This window comes from Propithecus coquereli, unplaced genomic scaffold (assembly GCF_000956105.1).
Source record: "Propithecus coquereli isolate 6110/MARCELLA unplaced genomic scaffold, Pcoq_1.0 Scaffold113, whole genome shotgun sequence".
Taxonomy (NCBI): domain Eukaryota; kingdom Metazoa; phylum Chordata; class Mammalia; order Primates; family Indriidae; genus Propithecus; species Propithecus coquereli.
In genome coordinates, this window is record NW_012135303.1 from 2,515,942 (window position 1) to 2,538,018 (window position 22,077).

At 39.8% G+C, this 22,077-nt stretch overlaps 1 protein-coding gene across 1 annotated transcript in view; it reads right to left on the minus strand.

Moving 5' to 3' along the window:
* The window catches only part of FAM117B (family with sequence similarity 117, member B), a 140,563-nt gene extending 119,168 nt beyond the window's left edge, over window positions 1-21,395 (minus strand). The window contains exon 1 of the mRNA XM_012655055.1: window positions 20,810-21,395. Coding sequence (XP_012510509.1) covers window positions 20,810-21,395 — 586 coding nt within the window. The remainder of the gene's footprint in view (window positions 1-20,809) is intronic.
* Between the last annotated feature and the right edge of the window lie 682 nt (window positions 21,396-22,077).

Consider the following 22,077-nt stretch of genomic DNA (forward strand, 5'->3'; position numbering starts at 1 on the left):
CAAGTGTATCCAAAAAGCTGTTAGTAGGAGATAAGAAAAATATTTACTTTTTCATTTTAAAGCCTTCTGGAGGACATGAACTTTATCATTTACATGTATTATTTTTACTTTTAAGAATTAAATATTATTTGAAACATGTCAGGCTCTATGCTCACAGTCTGATGGGACAAGCAGGTTCCAAACAGCACTTAGAAGCCTAATGAGTCTTAAGAAGGGAAAAGTACAGATTGTTCTCAAAGCTTATGAAACAGGAAGAGTCATCAAGCTGAGACCTGAAGAATGAGCATGAATTAGCTGAGGGTAGTAGGAGCTCTTTAAGCCCAGGGCTTGATGTGCAAAGGGCCTGAGCCAGAAAAGAACACTTTGGCTTAAGAAATCAGAACATGGCCAACATGGCCAGGCTACAGAAAAGAGAGGGGAAGAATATAGTCAGATGAATAGGCTTCACATTTTCCGTACAGAAAAGCCATAATATTAGTCAACTGAATCTGATACCTCTGGCAAAGATATCATTTCCTCTGTCTTATCCCTGATGAAGGTCTACCTACTGTTAAGACCTAGTCCAAACATCGTCTCCAAAAACCTTTCCCCATCTTTCTAGGCCAAGTACACCTCATCTCTGTACCCACAGGACTGACAGTATATTCAAGCATTTACCACACAGTCTACTGAGTCATCTCTTTTGTCTCTCACATGAGGCTGTAAGATCTTTGAAGGAGAGGATCTCCTGTGTCATTTTATCAATAGTATACTGCAGGAATCAGTAAACTATGACCCTTGGGTCACATAGTTAAGAATGGTTATTTACATTTCTAGATGGTTGGGGAAAAAAAGAATACTTTGTGACACACGAAAATTACATGAAATTCAAATTGAGCATCTGTAAATAAAGTTTTTGTGGAACACAGCCATACTCATTTGTTTATATATTGTCTATGGCTGCTTTCTTGCTACAGTAACAGAAATGATAGGTTGTAACAGACTTGTACAGCTGACAAGTCCAAACTATTTAGTATCTGGCCCTTTCCAGAAAGCCTGGCATACTGCCCCTGAGCTTGCTTTGTGCTTTACCTATCACCTTAGTAAAGTGAAAGTACAGTGGGGTGGGGAATATTAGATTTTCCAGAGCGGTAATATATATTTAATATTATAATATCCTATTTAGAATAAAAAATATTTTCATAGTAGTTTCCTATAGAAACCAAAACTATACTAAAATCTTGACAGTTCATACTTCTTTAACATAATTATAAACATTTTCCATCTTGATGATAAGAAAATTTCACTTCAAAATAAGATTTGACCTTATACTCACATAAAAAGAGACACAAAAACATATCCTGGGGACTGAGGTCTCACGTTCAAGAGGCCCTACCCTACTAGCTGACTTTCCTGAACCCATTTATTCAGTTGAAACTGAGGAAGATTTTCCACATACATTGGACAAAGGTGAAGTGGTTCCACTTCCTCAGCACTGTGTTTTAAAATGCTAATAAGCCCACAGACCTTTTATCTAAACCCACATATGATAAAACTAATGCAAACTCTTTAAAAAAAATGGAAATTTTAGATTGGATTAGAGAACATATTCCAATCTATGAAAACTATGAAAGTTCTATATGAAATAGCAATTTTAATCACGTAGAATAAATTAGCCACTGGAAAAACGCATCAAGTGCTGCCAAAACTTTAAAGAGGAAATTAAGAAATTCCACTGCATTTCTTTGTTAGATGCCAAATAAATGACTTAGATAATATCGAGGTTCAATTTTGTGAAAAACTAAATGATTTCCTTTTATTTTTTATTGTTGGTGATCTATCAATAAAGGAAATAGTAATTACAAAATTGTATATGCTCAACACGTAAGGAAGAAGAAATGCGATTTTACAGGTCTTAAAGACCATCATTAAAATTAATGAAATCTTGACAACTGAGTGAAAATTCTTCATGGCCAAATGGGTCAGAGACAGGGCTCCCTTATCATTTCCAGCTTCCCTTCCAACTAGTTTGGAGCCATGCAACTGGGTCTGGCCATGTGCTATGAAGTAACACGTCCAAAGCTGATGTAAGAACACAAGTACCTTCTCTATGATTTTTCATGTCCACATGGCTGGACAGAAAACTCTGAAGAGAACCGTACCAGAAAGCCACTCAACCATGGCCACTGGCCATGATAAACCTTTGCTGTGTTAAGTTACTAAAATCTCTGGGGCCGGGCGCGGTGGCTCACGCCTGTAATCCTAGCTCTCTGGGAGGCCGAGGCGGGCGGATTGTTTGAGCTCAGGAGTTCGAAACCAGCCTGAGCAAGAGCGAGACCCCGTCTCTACTAAAAATAGAAAGAAATTAATTGGACAACTAAAAATACATAGAAAAAAAATTAGCCGGGCATGGTGGCGCATGCCTGTAGTCCCAGCTACTCGGGAGGCTGAGGCAGAAGGATTGCTTGAGCCCAGGAGTTTGAGGTTGCTGTGAGCTAGGCTGACGCCACGGCACTCTAGCCCGGGCAACACAGTGAGACTCTGTCTCAAAAAAAAAAAAAAAAAAAAAAAATTTCTGGGATTTGTTGCAACAGATCATGTTAACCACCCTAATATAGAGCAGATAAACTGAACCAGAGTGCGAGGGGCATGGTTAGTATAGGTACTTACGCTGTTCTACCAATATATGGAAATCAAAGGAAACACTCAACTATTTTAAGAATTTACAATATATTGCCTCAGAAGGAGCAGACATAAGAAAGAATAAAGAATATATATTTCACCATGTATAGCTGAATCAATGCCCCAACCATATTAGTTCACAGCCACCGTGGAGGGCACTTGCAGTTTCTGTGAACAGTTCTCTAGACAATTTCTCAACATCTATGTCTCTCTACCAGAGGGCTTTTCTCCAGCTGAATGAGCACACTCAGCTTGGCAACAGGGTAAGTAGCAGTGCTTGGGAGTTAACACCTCCAGAAACATCAACCAATGAAGGACAAGAGGTAGTAGATAAATACCTTACCCTGCGATGGGATATTCCTAAAGTACGTTCTATGTGATCTATCAGAGGGTGCTCAGGGAGATGAAGGTCCAACTGCCCATTGTGGGATACTACTTACTGGTTTTTGTCTCTTCCCTCTCTCTTTCCTACTTCCGCGACATCCTTTTCTAGGACCATCTTTTAAAGGACCATTTGAAACCAAACAAATCCTTGTCTCAGGGTTTTCTTTTGGTGGAACCCAAACTAAAACACTATGTAGCATTAACTTTCAAAACTGTCTTTATAACCTATAAGATTACAACTTTCCTGTCAATATGGTGAATTATGTGAGAAGCAATATATTAAATCATTATGTTATTTTTCAGGCTTTTTGGACATCAAACTGGAGATCACAATTATTCTAGATTTAGAAACTAGGAGAAAGACCAACACTTTTAAGCTTTCAGAATTAGCTGAGCTTGGCATATTCAGCAAATTTATTTGCAGCTTTAAATACAAAGAATCAAACTTCCCAAAATACAAACGCCATGGTAGCACTATTATCTTTGCCTGTCCAGAATACTCATTTCCCCTAGCCCCATCTTTTGGTAACAGACTCTGGTCCCTGAATGGGCTGAGTATATGATCAGGCTTACCTAATAACAATAATTCATCCTTCTGGGTTCACTAACCAATTCTAGAATGGGTAAATAATTTAACATAATCCTTCCCTGGAATTTTTCTAGCTGGAGTTGGTGGAGAAGAAGCCCTCTTGTCTCGTGGGTCTTGCAGATGAAAATATGAGTGTAGAGTGGTCTGTAGCCCTGTTCCCTGCTATGTGGAGAATGTCCCTGCACTAGAAAGTATGTCCCTTGAAGACAGTGACTTGGTGTGTCTTATTTTATCACTTATTTCCCCAGCAACTAAAATAGTGTCTTGCACATAACGAGTACTCAGTAAATACTTGTTGATTTAGACAGTATGTCTGAATGAAGCAAACAAACAGACCCGTATGAAAGATTAAAAAATTAAGAGAAAATGTACTGAAAGCATTTCATCCATTAGGCCAGATTTATCCATGTTCATGGTTATTCAGAGATTTCTTCAATTCTACTGTCATTCTTAGTTTAAGCTGGTTGTCATTTGCAATTGGAGTCTAGAAAAATATCACCTCAAGCAAACAAAAAAAATCCATCAAATCAGATAAAGCAAATTAGTGCTTTAATATTTCTTCATCTTTGATGCAATAAAGCACTCAAGAATAAGGATTTCAAAGCAAAAACAAAGCAATACTCATCTAGTATTTTTTTTCTGAAGGACAATTTAAGGAAATATTAATACTTTCATAATGACATGCCTGAAAATCCCATTGGAAACAATGTGAGGAACATTTTTTCTTAGTTATGTTCCATCTTTGCGAAAATATCTCCAAGGATAGTTTTTATATAATTCAAGCTTGATTCAGTTAACAAAGTAACTTCCAGAAAACCAATATGGGGGGGGGGGCTGTATTAGTCCATTTTGCATTGCTATAAAGAAAATACCCAAGGCTGGGTTATTTACAAAAAAGAGGTTTATTTGGCTTACGGTTCTGCAGACTGTACAAGAAGTCTGGCGCCAGCATTTGAAACACGCTATTTCAAAATAGTCCAAATCCAGAAGTGAATAAAGTAGAAAGTGAATGCTATCTGTGATGCACTCCCCCATCCCACTCACCAGTGGAAACTAACCTAGCAGAGTCTTGCTAGATACTTCTCAAAATATAAATGACACGGATACACACTCAGATACAATTAAAAAAAAAAAAAAAAAAAAAACAGAAGTGGCAGGTTGAGCTTCTACCTCTTCAAACTTTTTGTCCCTCCCATCTTTACCTGGAGTTATGAGTGTGTGTATGGTATGTATGTACGTGTATCTATGAATGTATAATACCAATAATTTTTTTACCAAAGTGTTTTTCCAATGCAAACTCCATTAAGTCAACTCCTGTTTCAATTTCTTTTAATGTAAAGTTTACAAAGACCTCATCTGCTTTTGACTATACCAGATTTTCTCAATAAAGCCACTATCATCAAGAGTTTTCCTTTGCAACAATTACTACCATGCCCAATTTAATCAGAGTAAATTGTGCAGATAAAAATTGTACAAAGAATATTTTATTATTCTATCAAAGTTTAGTCAATAACAAATGTTGCCATAATGTGTTTTTACCGCTATCTGGCTTTTGTTTTTAATATTTATATTAGTAATAGTCCCTATGAGTGGTAAGACTGATAGTTTGTATTGATTTGTTAACTGGTGGGCAGAATTCTAAAATTCCCCCAAGATTGCCTGTCCTAATCCCCAGGACTGTGCATACGATGAGAGAGATTTTGTAGATGTATTTAAGGCTACTAATCAGTTAATGGTGAGTTAATCAAAAGGGAGATTATCCAGGTGGTACCAATCTAATCATATGGGCCTTTTAAAAGTAGAGCACTTTCTCCAGCTGGTTGCAAAAAAGCAAGTCAGAGAGATTCTGTGTAAGAGAGACATTCCATTGCTGGCTTTGAAGATTGAGGGAGTCATGTGGAAAAGACTTGAGAGCAGCCTCAGAGCCAAGAGTGACCCCTAAGCTAAGTGCCCACAAAAACAAAGGCACCTTAGTCTACGACCCCAAGGAACTGGACTCTGCCAACAACATGAATGAGTTTGGGAGCACCTTCTTCCCCCAAAGTCTCCAGATAAGAACCCAACCCAGCTAACATTTGTATTTTGGCCTGTGAGACTCTGAGCAGAGAACACTGGAGCTTCCTCCCTGCCCCAACTTCTGACCTATAGAACTGTGAAATTATAAGTAAGTGTGTTTTAAGCTGCTAAATTTGTGACAATCTATTACGTATCAGTGGAAAACTAATACACTGATCCATGGAGAAACCCATAAGCAATTCCTGCAGACTGATCTCTTGTAAGTGAGGCCAAGACTACCATGGTGAGGCAAATGAGCCACTTATCCTAGGCACAAAATAATTTACTAGATAAGTAATTCATGCATGATGAACAAACTATTAAAATTTTAAAAAGATAGTATTCAATCCTGCACTTGCATGACTCTTAATCTTGGCCCTATTGGATCCTATTCTTAAAAATTTGATAATTAGTTCATTGTGGACTTTTTGAAATTAATTTTTATTTAAAAATGTTTTATTTATCATGTCTGTAATCCCAGCAATTTGGGAGGCTGAGGTGGGAGGACTGCTCAAGGCTAGGAGTTTGAGATCAGCCTGAGCAAGAGCTTTTTTCTACTTAACAGAAAAATCAGCCAGGTGTGGTGGTGCACACCTGTAGTCCCAGCTACTTGGGAGGCTAAGACAGGAGGATCACTTGAGCCCAGGAATTTGACACCACCGCACTCCAGGCCAGGCGACAGAGTGAGACCCTGTCTCAAAAAAAAAAAGGAAGAGATAATATCGATGCTACACTATCTCTTCTAGAAAACAGATAAGGAAAAACACTCCTTAACCCATTTTATGAAGCCAACATTACCCTGATATCTAGACTACGCAACTATAAGAACAGCACTCTACCAACCAATATAATCTCATGAAAATAGATGTAAAAATCCTCAACAAAATTTCAGCAAAAAACCACTTTGGAATACTGGCAGTTTCTTACAAACATACATTTACTATATGGCCCAGCAACCCCACTCCTTAGGTATTTAACAAAGAAAACTAAAACATTGTTCATCAAAAAACCTATATACAAATGTTTATAGCAGCTTTATTAATAATCACCAAAAACTGCAAACTCCCAAATATCCTTCAACTGGTCAAGGATAAAGTGTGTACATTCATATAATGGAATACTAATGCTACTCAACAACGGCAAGGAATAGATTACTGATAAATGCAGTAACATGAATGAATCTCAAATGCATTATGCTAAATGAACGAACCTATTTTGTACTAGTCATGTAATTACTTGGCAACTCCACTGTCTACTTGAGAATGGTGAAAAAAAGATAAATTAACTAAGTGTCATGACTAATTTCAGCTTCACAGGCACTCTGAAAGGGTCTTTGGTCAAAGAACCATATTTTCTCTATAGACCTGCCAACATTCAGTGCCTTCTGGAATTGGGCGTAAGGCCAAGTGAATAGTTACTTCACTTGTTGTCAAGGTGTGAATGTGAGGTGACATGATAATTTACAATTCTAATGAATTCCCAGATGATTCCAAAGTCTTTAATACTGGAATAACAGACTTATCTTTTTAAAGGACAGTTTTCCAAAGCATCAAACGTGCCCAAAATTTTTCCAAAAGTGTGCCAAAGATTTTGAAACTTTCCCTTTTCCCTCAAAAAAAAAAAGTTTACCCACTCTACCTGCTAAATAAAGGACCCAAAATTAAGTATTACGTTTCAATGCCCAAAAGTCAAGTGCAGCTCCTCTTCCTTCCCCAAATAAGAGTTATTTGGAATCATGGACAAATTCAAGCTCAATAATCAATGACTGCTAGTAGTTCTCCAAAAGCACAATTACAAACTTTTAAGAATGGATAACTGGAAGGGAATATACAAAAATAATTATGAGCCTTTTCCTTTATCGTCCAAAATTTCCATGTTAATATTAATATTACATTTTTTGTTGCTCTATTGTTGAAACTATTCCTTTTGAATATTAAAAATTTTAGTGCATTATGCTCTAAAAGTCCATGGCCTACTCTGTATGCACACAGAAAATAAAATAAATAGCATTTATGAAACCAGTTAATAATGACAACATTATTAACCCAACCACTCATGTAGGTTCAAAATCTCAGTCATCATTATGGTCTCTCATCTCTCAAATCTAATCACTTAACAAGTCCTATCAATTCTTTGCTTCTCAAACAAGCCCTTTTTCATTCACAATACAACTACTCTATTTTCACACAAAGAAATCAACAGTGCTGAAAATAGTAAAAATGAGGGTAAATATGAAAGACTTTTTTCCTACTTTCAAGTGCCTTAAAAGATAACCATCTAAAGTAAAAACAATAACAAAATATTTGACAATTACAGCACAAAGGATAGGAAGGAAGAAATGGAAGTATATTAGTATCTAATTAATATCTACTAATCAACATGTGAAATATTAGACAACACAGATACAGAACATTTCCATGACTCACAAAGTTCTATTGGACAACAGAGCTCTAGTGCAACCACTAAAAGCATAGTAAAAATAGGTATATCTAATGACTAATAGTGAAGATAAAATGGAATTATAAAACATAATCCAACAGAAGACAGAAAAAAATAGGCTCACGAAATTCAGGTATGAGCTAGTAACAATTTCTAAAATATATCTGACAATAGAAAGAAAAACACATAACTTTTGACCAAGAAATTCTATTTCTAAGAATTTATCCTACAGATAAACTCATATATAAGTGCACAAAGAAATACATACAGTAATATTCAACATAGCACCATTTAACAGCAAAAGACTGGAAGTGATCTAAATGTTCACAAACAGAAGCCTGATGAAATAATACATGGTCCACAATAAACTTACATGCACGATGACATGCAAGTATTTGTATATACACAGAGTAACTTTGGAATTATACAAAGAAATGGTTTTTTTTTCCCCCCCAAAAGGATCTTTACTGAGAAAGGGAGTAAATCCAGACAAATACAAAGCATAAGATGAGCCAGTCAAAGAAATAGTTTCTCTGAGAAGAATGAACTGAGAGACAAACAGCAGGAAGACTGTTTACTGTATTCTCTTTACCATTTATAATTTTTATCATGTGCGTATATTACCTGCAAAGAAAGAAAGGAGAGAGAGGAGAAAATGGAGAGAGGGAGGGATACATTCTGGTAGGTAGACTAAACCACAAAATTAGAGAGTTAGCTTCTTGAGGGCAAGGACTCCAAAAAAATATTTAATTTTACTTCCAAAAGAAGTTTACTTACACTAGCTCATAAAGAAAATGGACCAATTAAAAATGTCATGTAGATTTCTTCTGGAATAAACCAGAGCTAATTTCGTCTCAACTACGACATGCTAGCCTAGATCAAAAAAAAGAGTATCAGACACTTTCTATTAAAATAGTAATAAAGAATAAAAAGGTATAACCCACAAGGACAACAGGCAGAAAAGGAGACAACAGCAAAAAAGAGGTTTCACCCAAAGTTGTTTTAGAAGCAGATTTTTAAGTAACAACTTAAGCTGCAATCAGATCCTATGCTCAACCTAACATTTTTCTGATCTGTCCCGAGACAAGTTCTAGATTTCTGTGGAAAGAAAAGGGTCTTGCCATTCAATGAATATTTTGCTGCACTTTTCAACTTCTTACATGAACCAACAAACTTTTTCTCATTTAATAAGCATCAAGAGCAAGGAAATAAATATTTCATTTCAGTTGAAAATCTGGGTGTGCTCAATTCAAGTTCAACCCAGAACTGAGTATTTGGACAGAAAAAAAAAAAAAAAAAGTACATGTTTTGCCTTAAAGAGATAAATTTTGTTTTATTTTTGAATCAATTTTTAATGTATAGTTCTAGAATTGAGATACAGAAATCAGCATACATTGATAATTGTGCTAGACTTATGTTTGACACAGATCATGATACTGAGTAAGAATTTTTCCAAACTCTTATTTGATCTAATTGTGACTTAAGCCATATTGTTCTCATATTGCCTTCATTTATGGTTTTAGGTTTACTATAAACATTATAAATTTTCCTATTGTAAAAAATAACTTTACTAAAGTTCATTTAAATTAAGACTACCTTTAGAAAAAATAAATCCCATTTTGTCTTACACCAATTATTTAATCAAAATGTGCTGTGGTTGCCTTATGAGTTCTTAAAAATCTGCAACTTAGCTGTATTTTCCCCAAAAAAGACTTAGTTAAAATGTCATTTTTAGTTTTTTTTTTTTTTTTAAGAGATGAGGTCTTGCTCCGTCGCTCAGGCTGGAGTACAATGGGATCATAGCTCACTGCAGCCTCAAACTCCTCGGCTCAAGTGATGCTCTCGCCTCAGCCTCTGAGTAGCTGGGACTACAGGTATGTATGTACCACCACACCTGGCTAATTTCTTTATTTTTTAGAGATGGGATCTTGCTATATTGCTCAGGCTGGTCTCAAACTCCTGGCCTCAAGGGATCCTCCCACCTCAGCTTCCCAGAATGCTGGCATTACAGGCATGAGCCACTAGGCCTAACCTCATTTTTAGTTTTATAAGGGGAAGGGAAACATCTCTTGTTCATACCCTAGATCACATATCTCATTAGCATCTTGTATAATAAAAATTGGGGATAAGACTATTTTCACCACTTGAACAAAGTAAAAAAAAAAAAAAAAAAAATTATATAGGAATTTCTTTAGAAGGAAAAACTGAAGTTTCCTCCACTATTCACTTGCAATAATGGTGATATCCCCATTGGAGAGGGGGAAACCGTACAAAACAAATAGGCTAATAAGTTGGTCTAATAAACAGATCCACAGAGAAATCAGTCTGTATTCAAAAGAGCATTACTAAATTATTATTTCTCAATTTTACTGATCAAAAATGCATGGGTTCCCTGAGAAATGGAAATTATTCCAAGGGGCTCTCCAGAGCAAAAAGATTGGGAAAAACTGCTCTAGAGAGATTAACTGGACAGGCTCTGGACTTAACGACATCAAACATATCTTTAGGCATGATACTGTAGGACTCTTCCTTGGGGAAACTGGCCCAAGAGAAGAAAAAACTTACAGGTGGGAGTCCCTTCATCATCATTCTGTGGTAAGATCCTCTAAGCTACCAGCCTAACCCAGACTCACAAAACATCTAATCAGCATTTTAGTGTCTCATTTAAATATTAATAGAAAACTAAAGAAAGTTTCCAACCGGAAAGACAAAGACCACCAGTGGCTCATCCCACAATCCCTCTTTGGGAGGCCAAGGCAGGAGGATTGCCTGAGACCTCTAGCCAGGCATAATGGTGTGCATCTATAGTTCTATTATAGCTATTGGGGAGGTTGAGGCTATCATCACACCACTGCACTCCAGCCTGGGCAACAGAGTGTGACCCTGTTCTTTAAAATAAAAAAAAAAAAAAAAAGAGAGAGAGAGAGAGAGAGCGAGCGAGCCAGCAAGTGAGCGAGCGCAAGCATGCCAGCCTCTGAGGACAATGAAGAAAGCAAAAGAAAGCTTTGAGGGTATTTATGCCTTTTATAAACATTTTTAGAAGGCATTAACAAGACAAGGAACAATTAGAAAGCAAGGTAAGTGCTCTTGAAAAATGAAAATATGATGGCCAAAATGTAAAAATCAATAAAAAGAATACAGACAAAAATAAATCTGCTAAAAAGAAAAAACGAACAAGATAATGAGATAGAACTAGGACAGAAATTTAAAAATCAAAGAGGTGCCACATCTGGATAACAAGGATTCCAAAAAGAGAAAACAAAGACAACAAAAAGGAGAAATGACAGAAGAAAAATCCTCAGAAACAAAGAGTTCCTAGATTTCTAGAAAAAACCCATAGAGTAACCAGTACAATCAATAGAAAAAACACACACACCTTATATCAAGGCAATCCTTGTTTTAGAATAGTGGTAACACTACATAGAGAAATCTCGCACAAACACACACTGGACTAAGAATCAGAATGGCATCAGAATTCTCAACAGCAATTCCAGAAGCTAGAACACGAAGTGCTTTCAATAGACAGTAGAAAAATTACTTCCAACGTAGAATTCTAATTCTATACCCAGTAAAATCAACAAACTTAAAGATGTATTTGCAGACATTGAAGGTCTTAAAAAATATATATCTCCCATGTACCCTGTCTCAAAAAAATTATTGAAGAATACACTTCAGCAAAACAAGATCCAGAAATTAGGGTATCCAAAACAGGATAGAGCTGAAGGGAATTACCAGGGAAGTTCCAAGACAATAGCTATGCCACACACCTAAGATCAATGAGCCAGTTTGGATAGGCGAATGAAGGATTCCAGAAGGGATATCTCTAAGGGAAAAAAGCAAAAGTGAAAAATTACCCAATATGTTTTTAAATATTTAAAAGAAAGTTTCCATTATCAGAAGTTTGGGCATGAATTTGTGATAGGTACATAGAAAATGAAGCAAACAAAACAAAATGCAATTTTAACTTCATGAAGCACAAGAAGTTACAAAGAAAAGAAATATAACTGTAGTATACCACAAGGTTCTGCTGTAAACAATATTTACAGAGTCATAATAATTTAAACGTTAATATTTATTTAACCAAAAGAGTGCTATAATTACAATGGGAGGACTGAGAAGAATGGCAATTAGGGTGTTAAATGTACATTTTCCATAGTAGGAAATCACTGGGCTGGGCCTGGTGGTTCACATCTATAATCCCAGAGCTTTGGGAGGCCAAGGCAGGAAGACTGCTTGAAGCCAGGAGTTCGAGGCTGCACTGAGCTATGATCATGCCACTGTACTCCAGCCCGGGTGACAGAGTGAGACTCTATCTAAAAAAAAAAAAAAAAAGACAGGTAATGGTGGCTCACACCTGTAATCCTAGCACTTTGGGAGGCCGAGGCAGGAGGATCGCTTGAGGCCAGGAATTCGAGACCAGCCCAGGCAATATAGCAAGACCCTGTTTCTACCAAAAAAAAAAACAAAAGAAAGAAATTACTATATAATACATAACAATGAAAAAAATCCTGAAGTAGCAGTATAAACATATTATTTAGAAATGTGTAGGTAAACCCCAAAAGAAATCAGTAAGAGTTGAAGGTAGTTGTATCTAGGGGGCAGGAAGAGGGAGTGGAGAGAGATGTGGCAGGGAAACATTTTATTTGATTATAAGTTTAGTGCTATTTGACATTTTAAATTAGGCAAATGTAGTTTGATAAAAATAAAATTTAAACTAAAAAATGTACTAAGGACACATATGCTATTTTTGTCTTCAAGTAATTTGAAGTAGTTTGAGATGGAAGTAGCTGACTTTCTCAACTTCCTTCCCTTCTATTGCTGAGTTATCTATCATTGTCCTTACCTCTTCCCATCCTAAGAGAAAGGGTCCTAATTGTTCCTGAGATTTCCAGACTATATCATGTACTGGATCCCACTGCCTTTCATGTTTTCCACAATCTTGTTCCATCTATTTGCAGTTCAAGAGAAGGATTCTTGTTTAGGGAACGGATTCATAAACCTATAAATATGCTGAAGTTTCCCCCATCCTATAAATAAATTAACCTTAACACAATCTTTCATCCAGTTTTGTCACTTTCCTTCCTTTCACTGACATAAGAGTAATTTATATTCATTACCTCTACTTTCTCACCCACCACTTTATAATCTGATTTGTGCCCCCAACATGATACTCAAACTACTTTCTCTCAGAGATATACAACTGACCTAAATGCCAAATTCAAAAGCCTATTCTCCAGATTTAGCCTACTTGTTCTCTTCACAGCATTTGAAAATCTTTAGCATCTCCTTCTTGAAATGCAACCTTTTTTTTTGGCTTCCCAACACTATTCTACCATTTCTCCTCCTACCACATTCACAGGCTTCCTTCGCTGGCTTTTCTTTCTACCCTTAAAATGCTTGTTTTCTCCCAGAGTTCTATCCTCCGCATTCTCCTGCATCATCTTATCCATCCTAGTGACTAGTTATTCCAAGTGCTGCCCATATATATGCAAATACCTAGCATGAAGGACATGTTAAATGAATACTTACTGAACTGCAATGAATGAGTCCCAATTGTTACCCCCCTTTCAAACTGTATCCCTGTTCTCTGTTATTTGCTACGATCTAGAAAATTATCTGAATTTCCTAAGAGCACAAAGCAAGTATATTCAAAACTGAGCTTGTTTTCCAAACCTGCTTTCCCGCATGTGTTACCAATTAGTACCACCATCCAAACTATCATCCTCAACTCCCTACATCCAACAGTTTACCAAACTGAAATCTCTTCAATCTCTTTTATCTTTGCCATTCCCACTGCCACTGCACCTAAATTCAGATGCTCAATGCCTTTTGTGAGTTACCATCCTCCAGTTTCTCCCATCTCAATCCACACTCTACTCATTCTAAATATATACACACACATCTACTACTAATAAATTGACTTTTAATGTCTAAAAGCCTTGGATGAAAACAATGATATAATATGAAAATACCTAACGTTGAGAGATTCCTATACTCCATGCACAGATTATAAGGATTTTATCCTTGTAACAATCCTCTATTGAAAGTACGTTAATATCCCATTTTCACGAGTGAGGTGAACTTGCCTAAAGTTAAACAGCTAGTAAATAAATGGCAATGCCAGGATCTGAACCCTGGCAGTCTTGCACCAGAGCAAATACTTCTTTTTTTTTTTTTTTTCTTTCGAGACAAGAGTCTTGCTCTGTGGTCCCCGCCTAGAGTGCAGTGGCACAATCATAGCTCACTGCAACCTCCAATCCTGGGCACAAGTGATCCTCCTGCTTCAGCCTTCCCAATAGCTGGGACTACAGGCATGTGCCACCACACCTGGCTAATTTTATCTATTTCTGCTAGAGACAGGGTCTCGTTCTTGCTCAGGCTGATCTCAAACTCCTGACCTCAAGTGATCCTCCCACCTCAGCCTCCCACAGTACAAGAATCACAGGCATGAGCCACCTCCCCTGGCCCAGAGTACATACTATAATATGAACCATGGAATACATTCAAATTTGTATCTTCTATTCAAGGCCAAGGCCATTCTGAAAACTTATCTCTCTACTTTCTGTTTCTACTGCTCCCTCTCTGCCCTCTCCAACATTCTACACCCTATATTTTAAGCCATAAAGGAGTGAATATTATATGTGTATTTTCACAGATCTAAGATCCAACTGCAAAGTTCTATTCCTCCTTTTCCAACATTATTCAAAATCCATCTTTTCTGAGAACTTCTATACCCATTCCTTGTTGAATTATCCACTCTGAGCCCAGAGCACTCATCAGATATACTTATGTATACTGTCTTACATGACTAGTTTGAGTCTCTAGGGTTCCCTGTGTCTTTTACATCTTTATATTGCACAGTTAATAACACAGAGTAGTTCAATCAAAGCTTAAAGAACTGAACTTAATTAAATGTAAATTCTACTAGCCAAAACATAAAACTAAGGTTCTACTTTGCCTAATCTTCAATTGTTAAATTCAGACATCATAAGCCAAAAGGATTTCCCTGAAGGTATGAAGTTAGCAGCAATCCTCCAAATGTTAGACAAACACTGAAATCTTAGAGGGGTATTTCACAAGGTACTAGAAAGGAGACATCAAAGATGCCACGAATATGAAGTTCTGGGACCCTGCTTCCTGACTCTATTAGTTCAGAGAAGTTCACCTCCCATTGCTGCTCTTGGCATTCCCACGCCCTAATAAACAACCAAATTCATACACAACATAATACATCCAAAGTAAGGGGGAAACCAGCAAGAATACAACTTGCTATCTACATATCAGCCACACACTGCAAAAATAACTCCAACACTGTACTAATGCCTTTTTCTCTAATGAGTTTTCAAACTATTTTCCTCGGGAGCTTCTAGCCACCTTTTTTCAATTTAGAATACAGCAAAATCACACAGTGGGTGGTGGACGCAGGACTTTCAAGGCCTGAAGTAGGGCCTGAGAACTTGCATTTTTAACAAGTATCCTGGGGTGTTTTCCAATACCAACTCCCAATTTTCTGATTCTCCAGACACCAAATGGATGGTCAACAATTCAATTCTAACCCTACCCAGACTTGGCATAGACCCCCACCGCTTAAGGGCTTAGTCCCACAAGAGTGCCCCAACTTCAGATACCAATTGCCAAGTCCCAGGCCACCTGCACTTCTGACTGACTGGATATAAATCGAGGGTTCACACGACCCCCTCCTAAGTTTTCTTAATGGCCCACAGAACTCAGAGAAACATTTTACTTACGTTTACCAGTTTATTATAAAGGATAAAACCCACGACAGCCAGATGGAAGAGATGCACAGGGCAAGGTATGGGGGGAGGGGAAGCATCAAGTTTCCATACCCTGTCCAGGCACCACTCTCCCAGCACCTTTGGTTCACTAACCCTTGAAATCTCATTGTTCAAAGGTTTTTATAAAGTTTAATCTCCAGCCCTCCCACTCGCCTTCCTGGACACCTGTGGGTTGGGCTCAAAGTTCTAACCCTCCAATCACTTGGTCTTTCTGAGGCTAACTATTTAGGTTGGTGCAAAAGTAATTTTAGTTTTAGCATTACTGAAATTTGCCCTTTGAATACTGGAATACATTCTTAAATAAATGTGGTTATGTTATACATCACCTCAGTGCACATTTCTCACTTTATTTTTATTATTTTTTTTTTTTGCTAATGACATTACTTGCTGTTTATTTTACATTTAAACTATGGAAATGATGTTAGACAAAAAGCAAATTCAAGCGATTTTCTTATTCGAGTTCAAAATGGGCTGTAAAGCAGCAGAGACAACTCACAACATCAACAATGCATTTGGCCCAGGAACTGCTAACGAATGTACAGTGCAGTGGTGGTTCAAGAAGTTTTGCAAAGGAGACCAGAGCCTTGAAGATGAGGATCACAGTGGCCGGCCATCAAAAGTTGACAATGACCAATTGAGAGCAATCATCAAAGCTGATCCTCTTACAGCTACACAACAAGTTCTGCATTTGAAGCAAATTGGAAAGGTGAAAAAGCTCGTAAGTGGGTGCCTCATGAACCAACCAAAAATCAAAAAAAATCATCATTTTTGAAGTGTCGTCTTCTCTCATTGTACATAACAACGAACCATTTCTCAATCGGATTGTGATGTGCAACAAAAAGTGGATTTTATAGGACAACCGACAACGACCAGCTCAGTAGTTGGACGAGAAGTAGCTCCAAAGCACTTTCCAAAGCCAAACTTGCACCAAAAAAAGGTCATGGTCACTGCTCGGTGGTCTGCTGCTAGTATGATCCACTACAGCTTTCTGAATGCCAGAGAAACCATTACATCTGACAAGTATGCTCAGCAAATAGATGAGATGCATGGAAAACTGCAACACCTGCAGCAGGCATTGGTCAACAGAAAGGGCCCAATTCTTCTCCATGACAACGCCCTACCAAACGTCATACGACCAAACATCACACAACCAACTTCAAAAGTTTAACGAATCGGGCTACAAAGTTTTGCCTCATCTGCCATATTCACCAGACATCTTGCCAACCGACTACCACTTCTTCAAGCATCTCCACAACTTTTTGCAGGGAAAACACTTCCACAACCAGCAAAATGCATAAAATGCTTTCCAAGAGTTCATGGCATTCCGAAGCACAGATTTTTATGCTACAGGAATAAACAAACTTATTTCTTGTTGACAAAAATGCGTTGATTACAACGGCTGTTATTTTGATTCATAAAGATGTGTTTGGGCCTAGTTATAATGACTTAAAATTCAGTCCAAAACCAAAATTACTTTTGCACCAACTTCAATAGAGGCCCCACCTTAAGTCACCTCATTAGCATAGACCCAGGTGTGATTGAAACTGGTTTATTATGAATAACAAAAGACACTCCTATTATTCTGGACATTACAAGGGCTTTAGGAGCTCAGTGCAAGAATTATGGACAAAGATCAAACATACTATTGTATTATACTACACGCCCTAAGTAATACTGATACAGATGAACCACAGACCACACTCTGAGAAACACCATTCTGGATGTTCACAGGCAATCTCACCTCTAATCTGAAATTTCATACAACCATGAAAACTGAGCCTACACTGGCAATTTATGCTACATCCACAAAAACTACAAGCAAAACAAATATATTACACAACAGTTAACTTTTATACTGAGGTACTATGCTGAGAATTTTTCAATTTTCCCTCATTTAAATCTCTACCATCATATGAAGTATATCATCACCCATTTTATTGATAAGGAAGTAAGGGTTAGAAAGTTACTCACTTTCCCATATCACATAGCTTCTAAGTGGCAGAACACAGGTATTAAACCCAGACTATCTACTCAAAACCTATCCTTCTAACCTCTATGTTATGCCACCTCTCCATTTTTAACATATTTGACATTTTATTGAAAAAGACAAAGTCAGGTAAAAGGAGGGAAGGCACAAAAACAAACCTCACGGTTAACACTGTTGCCTAGTTACCTTCTCTAAGCATATCTCAGTTCCTAATGACAAACCGCTTTGCTATGGAGATGGCAGGCACTGAAGGTGGGAAGTTTAAAATCAGTCAGGGATGGGTACTCCGATTACCTTATAGTAGCCAAGAGAAGGAAGTTCTGGATCAGCCAATGATTAGTTCTAACCCCGGAAGAATAAAGCAACTGGGTAGGTAGGGGATCCTGTTGACTATCAACTTAGAGACTTTGAGATACTGGATCCCTAGCAAAGGTTATGGCATCCAGCTCATCTGATAAGACACCTAGAAGCCAGCAACCTGATCTAGATGGATCCTAGAATTAGAGTCGTAAGGGCTTTACAGAACTATATTGCATAGATTCTTGCCCTCTCCAGTAAGGATTTTTATATTTCATTGAGGTTGCAAACTGGTGGTAACCTCCCATTAATCAAAAATGGGGTCTGGAGATTACAAAAACACTCCTTCCAGATTTAGTCATACAAAAACAGCAAATCATTTAATCATGGGGTTTTTTTGTGTTTGCTATGAACACCTGAAATCCAAAAACATTTTGTTCCACACTGCATGGATGTTCACTAGTATCAAACAAGAATACATTCCTGGAGAAGGAAGCTATTAGACATTCACACTTGAGGACGACTTAATAACAGGCATTATCTCTCACAACTAGTTGAAAGTGCTACACTAGAAGAGTAAGTTTCTATTTTTCTATTTGTTTGGAGGGGAGCTAATGAAGATGATTAATTTTACAGCAAATACTCTATGGAATGATAGGTCTTCGGAAGGGAAGTTTTAGAGCACATGAAGAACGAGCACATGAGGAGCCTGAGACCCCAGGAAACAGAGCCCCTCCCTGAGAATGAGAGGAAAAGATCACCTTCTTCCACACTGCCAATACTTAATTTAACCCAGTTCTCCTCAGGTTGTTCCTCTGCTTTGAGTGTTAAAATAGTTGATAGGATAGCCAGACTCTGTTGTCAGACTGGGAGCCTGCCTCCTTCCTCCACCTCTACTACCCACTTAAGCAACTCTCCTTTCCCTTCACTTGACAACATTATGCTGGCTCCAGAAGGTCGAAGGACTGAAGCAATTTTTTTGAAGATACCTATAGAGAGCTGCTTCAAAAATTAAGTACATGTTATGATCACGCCACTGTACTCCAGCCTGCACAACACAGAGACCCTATCTCTAAAACAAACAAAAACTAAGTATATGTAATTGTGGTGTGCTATAGATTTCCCAGGTTCTATTTCATACATCATGAAGCTATTTCCTTGATATAATTTAAAGACATGGTCTTTGAAATATAACCAACCAGAGTTCAAATACCAACTCTGCCACTCGTTACTTATCCTCTCTAAAGGCTATTGTGAGGGTTAAAATGAGATCTTGTATGACAACCACCAGCTACATAGGAGTTGAGTAGGTGATAGATATTATGAAGGAGAGGGGGAGGTCTAGTACTTCTGACAATCATGGTTTCTAAAAAGCATTTTGCATTCTCAAAAGGTTTAAAACAGTACTCCAATTCTAATTAGAAAACATTATTCATCAAAAAAAAAGGAAAGAAAAAGAAAGCACTATTCATCATTTTTCAGGGCAATTCTTCTCAAAAAGTATTGTCTAAAACCTTTCATAAAATAAATAGTAAGAAAGATTCATCCTACTCCCTCCATTTCTAAAACTACTTCACCTGACTTACTTGGTTTGGAAGTACTGTAGTTAAAGTTTCCTGGAATTTCCAACCATTCTGCCTGAGAGATTCTAACAGAAATTCGCCGGACAGGGAAAGACAAAGGTATATGTTGGCAAAATTAATACATAACTAAAAACCACCCATTTATTTTTCACCAGATTCTGACATGAAGGCAACCACATGATATTAAATTTTATCCCTTTCCACCTCTCCCACAATTTGAATTTCTCTTTTAAGTTACTCTTTATGAACCCGACAGCTCCATTCATTTTCTTTTTCCCAAGAAAGTTCCCAGATAAAGAGAAACACAAAGAATTTTAGGTCCCTAAAACAGTAACAAGATGAAGACAAACACTATATCTTGCTTTTTCTACATTCAAAACACAAAATCAGTACAACAAAAATACACCCAGAGCTTCAAACAAAGCTCATAAACCTTCCAAAGGAATCTTTTTTAACTTAATTCTCACTTCTTGCTACCCATTTACCAATCCCGGAAAATAAAATGCACCAGCCTCACGTCTCTTGAGTGATCTAAATCTGCCACTGCTAATGCAGTCAGTCCCCCCAGATCTGAAACTGTTTTGTGGAACAGAAATACTTAGCAGCAGACATGTACTATAGCGACATTAACCACGTCCCTAAAACAAAGTGACAAACCACTCCTAGCTCCATCCTCAAACGAGGTAAGGTAAGCAGTCACCAGCGGAAAGCCAGAACCCCAGGTTTACAATTAACACCTGTCAGCCCAAGCACAAGGTTAGCGGCTGCACCTCCACTGCCAGGGACCCGCGCGGGGCGGGCTGAGGGACCAAGGAGGCGAGCGGCGCGCGGTGTCCCGGGCGCGGGCAGGCCCAGGAAAGGCGGGGCCGCACTGCCAGGGTCCCCACCGCCCGGGCCCCGCCCCCGGCCCCCGGCACTCCGTGGCAGCGCCGCAGTCCCCGCGTGGCAGCAGCGCGCGCCCGGGACCCAGTCCCGCCGCCGCCGCCTCCCCCTTCGCGGCGCGACCCCCAGCACTTACCGGCTTTGCAAACCGGGGCGCTCGGACTCCTCTTCTCCGGGGAGCTTCGGCTCTGCTCCGGGGACCTCCTCCGATGCCGGACGCGGGCTGGGGGTGGGGCTGCGCTCACCTCACCGGTCCACAGGTGGGTGGGCGACGAGCTGGGAGACGACACCGTGCCCAGCAGCGGCGGCGGCGGCGGCCGTGGGGGGCTCCCGCGAGCCCCGGGCGCGGCGCCGCGCGTGGGGCTGGTGCCTCGCGTGGACGTCGCGGACGCGCCCGTCTGCGTGGCCACTGTGGGGCTGGTGCGCGCCGCCGCGCTCCCGCCGCCGCGCGTGGGGCTCGTACTGCGCGAGGCAGTGCGCGGGCCCCCGCCGCCGCCGCCTGAGGGGCCTGAGGCGCTTCCACAGCAGCCACCGTTGTTGTTGCCGCCGCCGCCGCCGCTCCGCGTGGGGCTGCCATGTTGCTGCTGCTGCTTCAGCTGGAACGGAACCGTCGCCCTCATGGGCTGCAGGCGGCTCCCGGGTCCCCCGGCCGTAGCGACCGCACCACCCCCAAGGGAGGCGGCCGGCGTGGGGGACCCATTGCGCCTCACCCGCTGGGACATGGTCCCCCCCTCCCCGGTGACTGGGCGAGACGGGGGGGGTTTGTTGTTGGGTTGCAGGGGGACGATTCTTGGGGCCGGAGGGAAGGCCCCTGCGACAAGGTGACGAAGCCGGACTCCGGGGTTCGGGGGACGACCGGGCCGCGGCCAACAGCAACGAGGTGGTGCAGCCGCTACCGCCGCCGCTGGTCCTCATCAACAATAGTGTCTCCTCCGCTGCCCCCGCCCCCCGCGAGCTCCCATTGGTGTAGCGTCAGCCGCGCACGAGCCGCTCCACCGCGCCCATTGGCTGCGAGCAGCTCTGGTCCCGAGCCCCCGGGGCCTTGGAGAGCCTGGGTGTGCTCGGAGACCGTCTGCTCTTTAAAGAGAAAGAGACCCGCCCCCCGTGGGGAGGAGGAGCGGAGGAAACTGGCGTATGTATGTGTAATGTGCGCGCGTGTGTGTGTACAAGTGAGTGCACGTGTACGCGCGCGCCAGGGCACGCGCGTCTTCCCCTTCCCACTGGGGGGAGCCCTGGGGACTCAGACCCTGGAATGTTGCCAAAGGGAATGTCCAGAACCAGAGCCGTCCCCAGGGGTAATCTGAAGCATTTTCTGCATAACTCATTTTCTTACCACAGTATTTAACTGTGTATTAACACGTACGCGCGTCTCTTTCTGGTTTTTTTGTTGTTGTTAATTTTTTT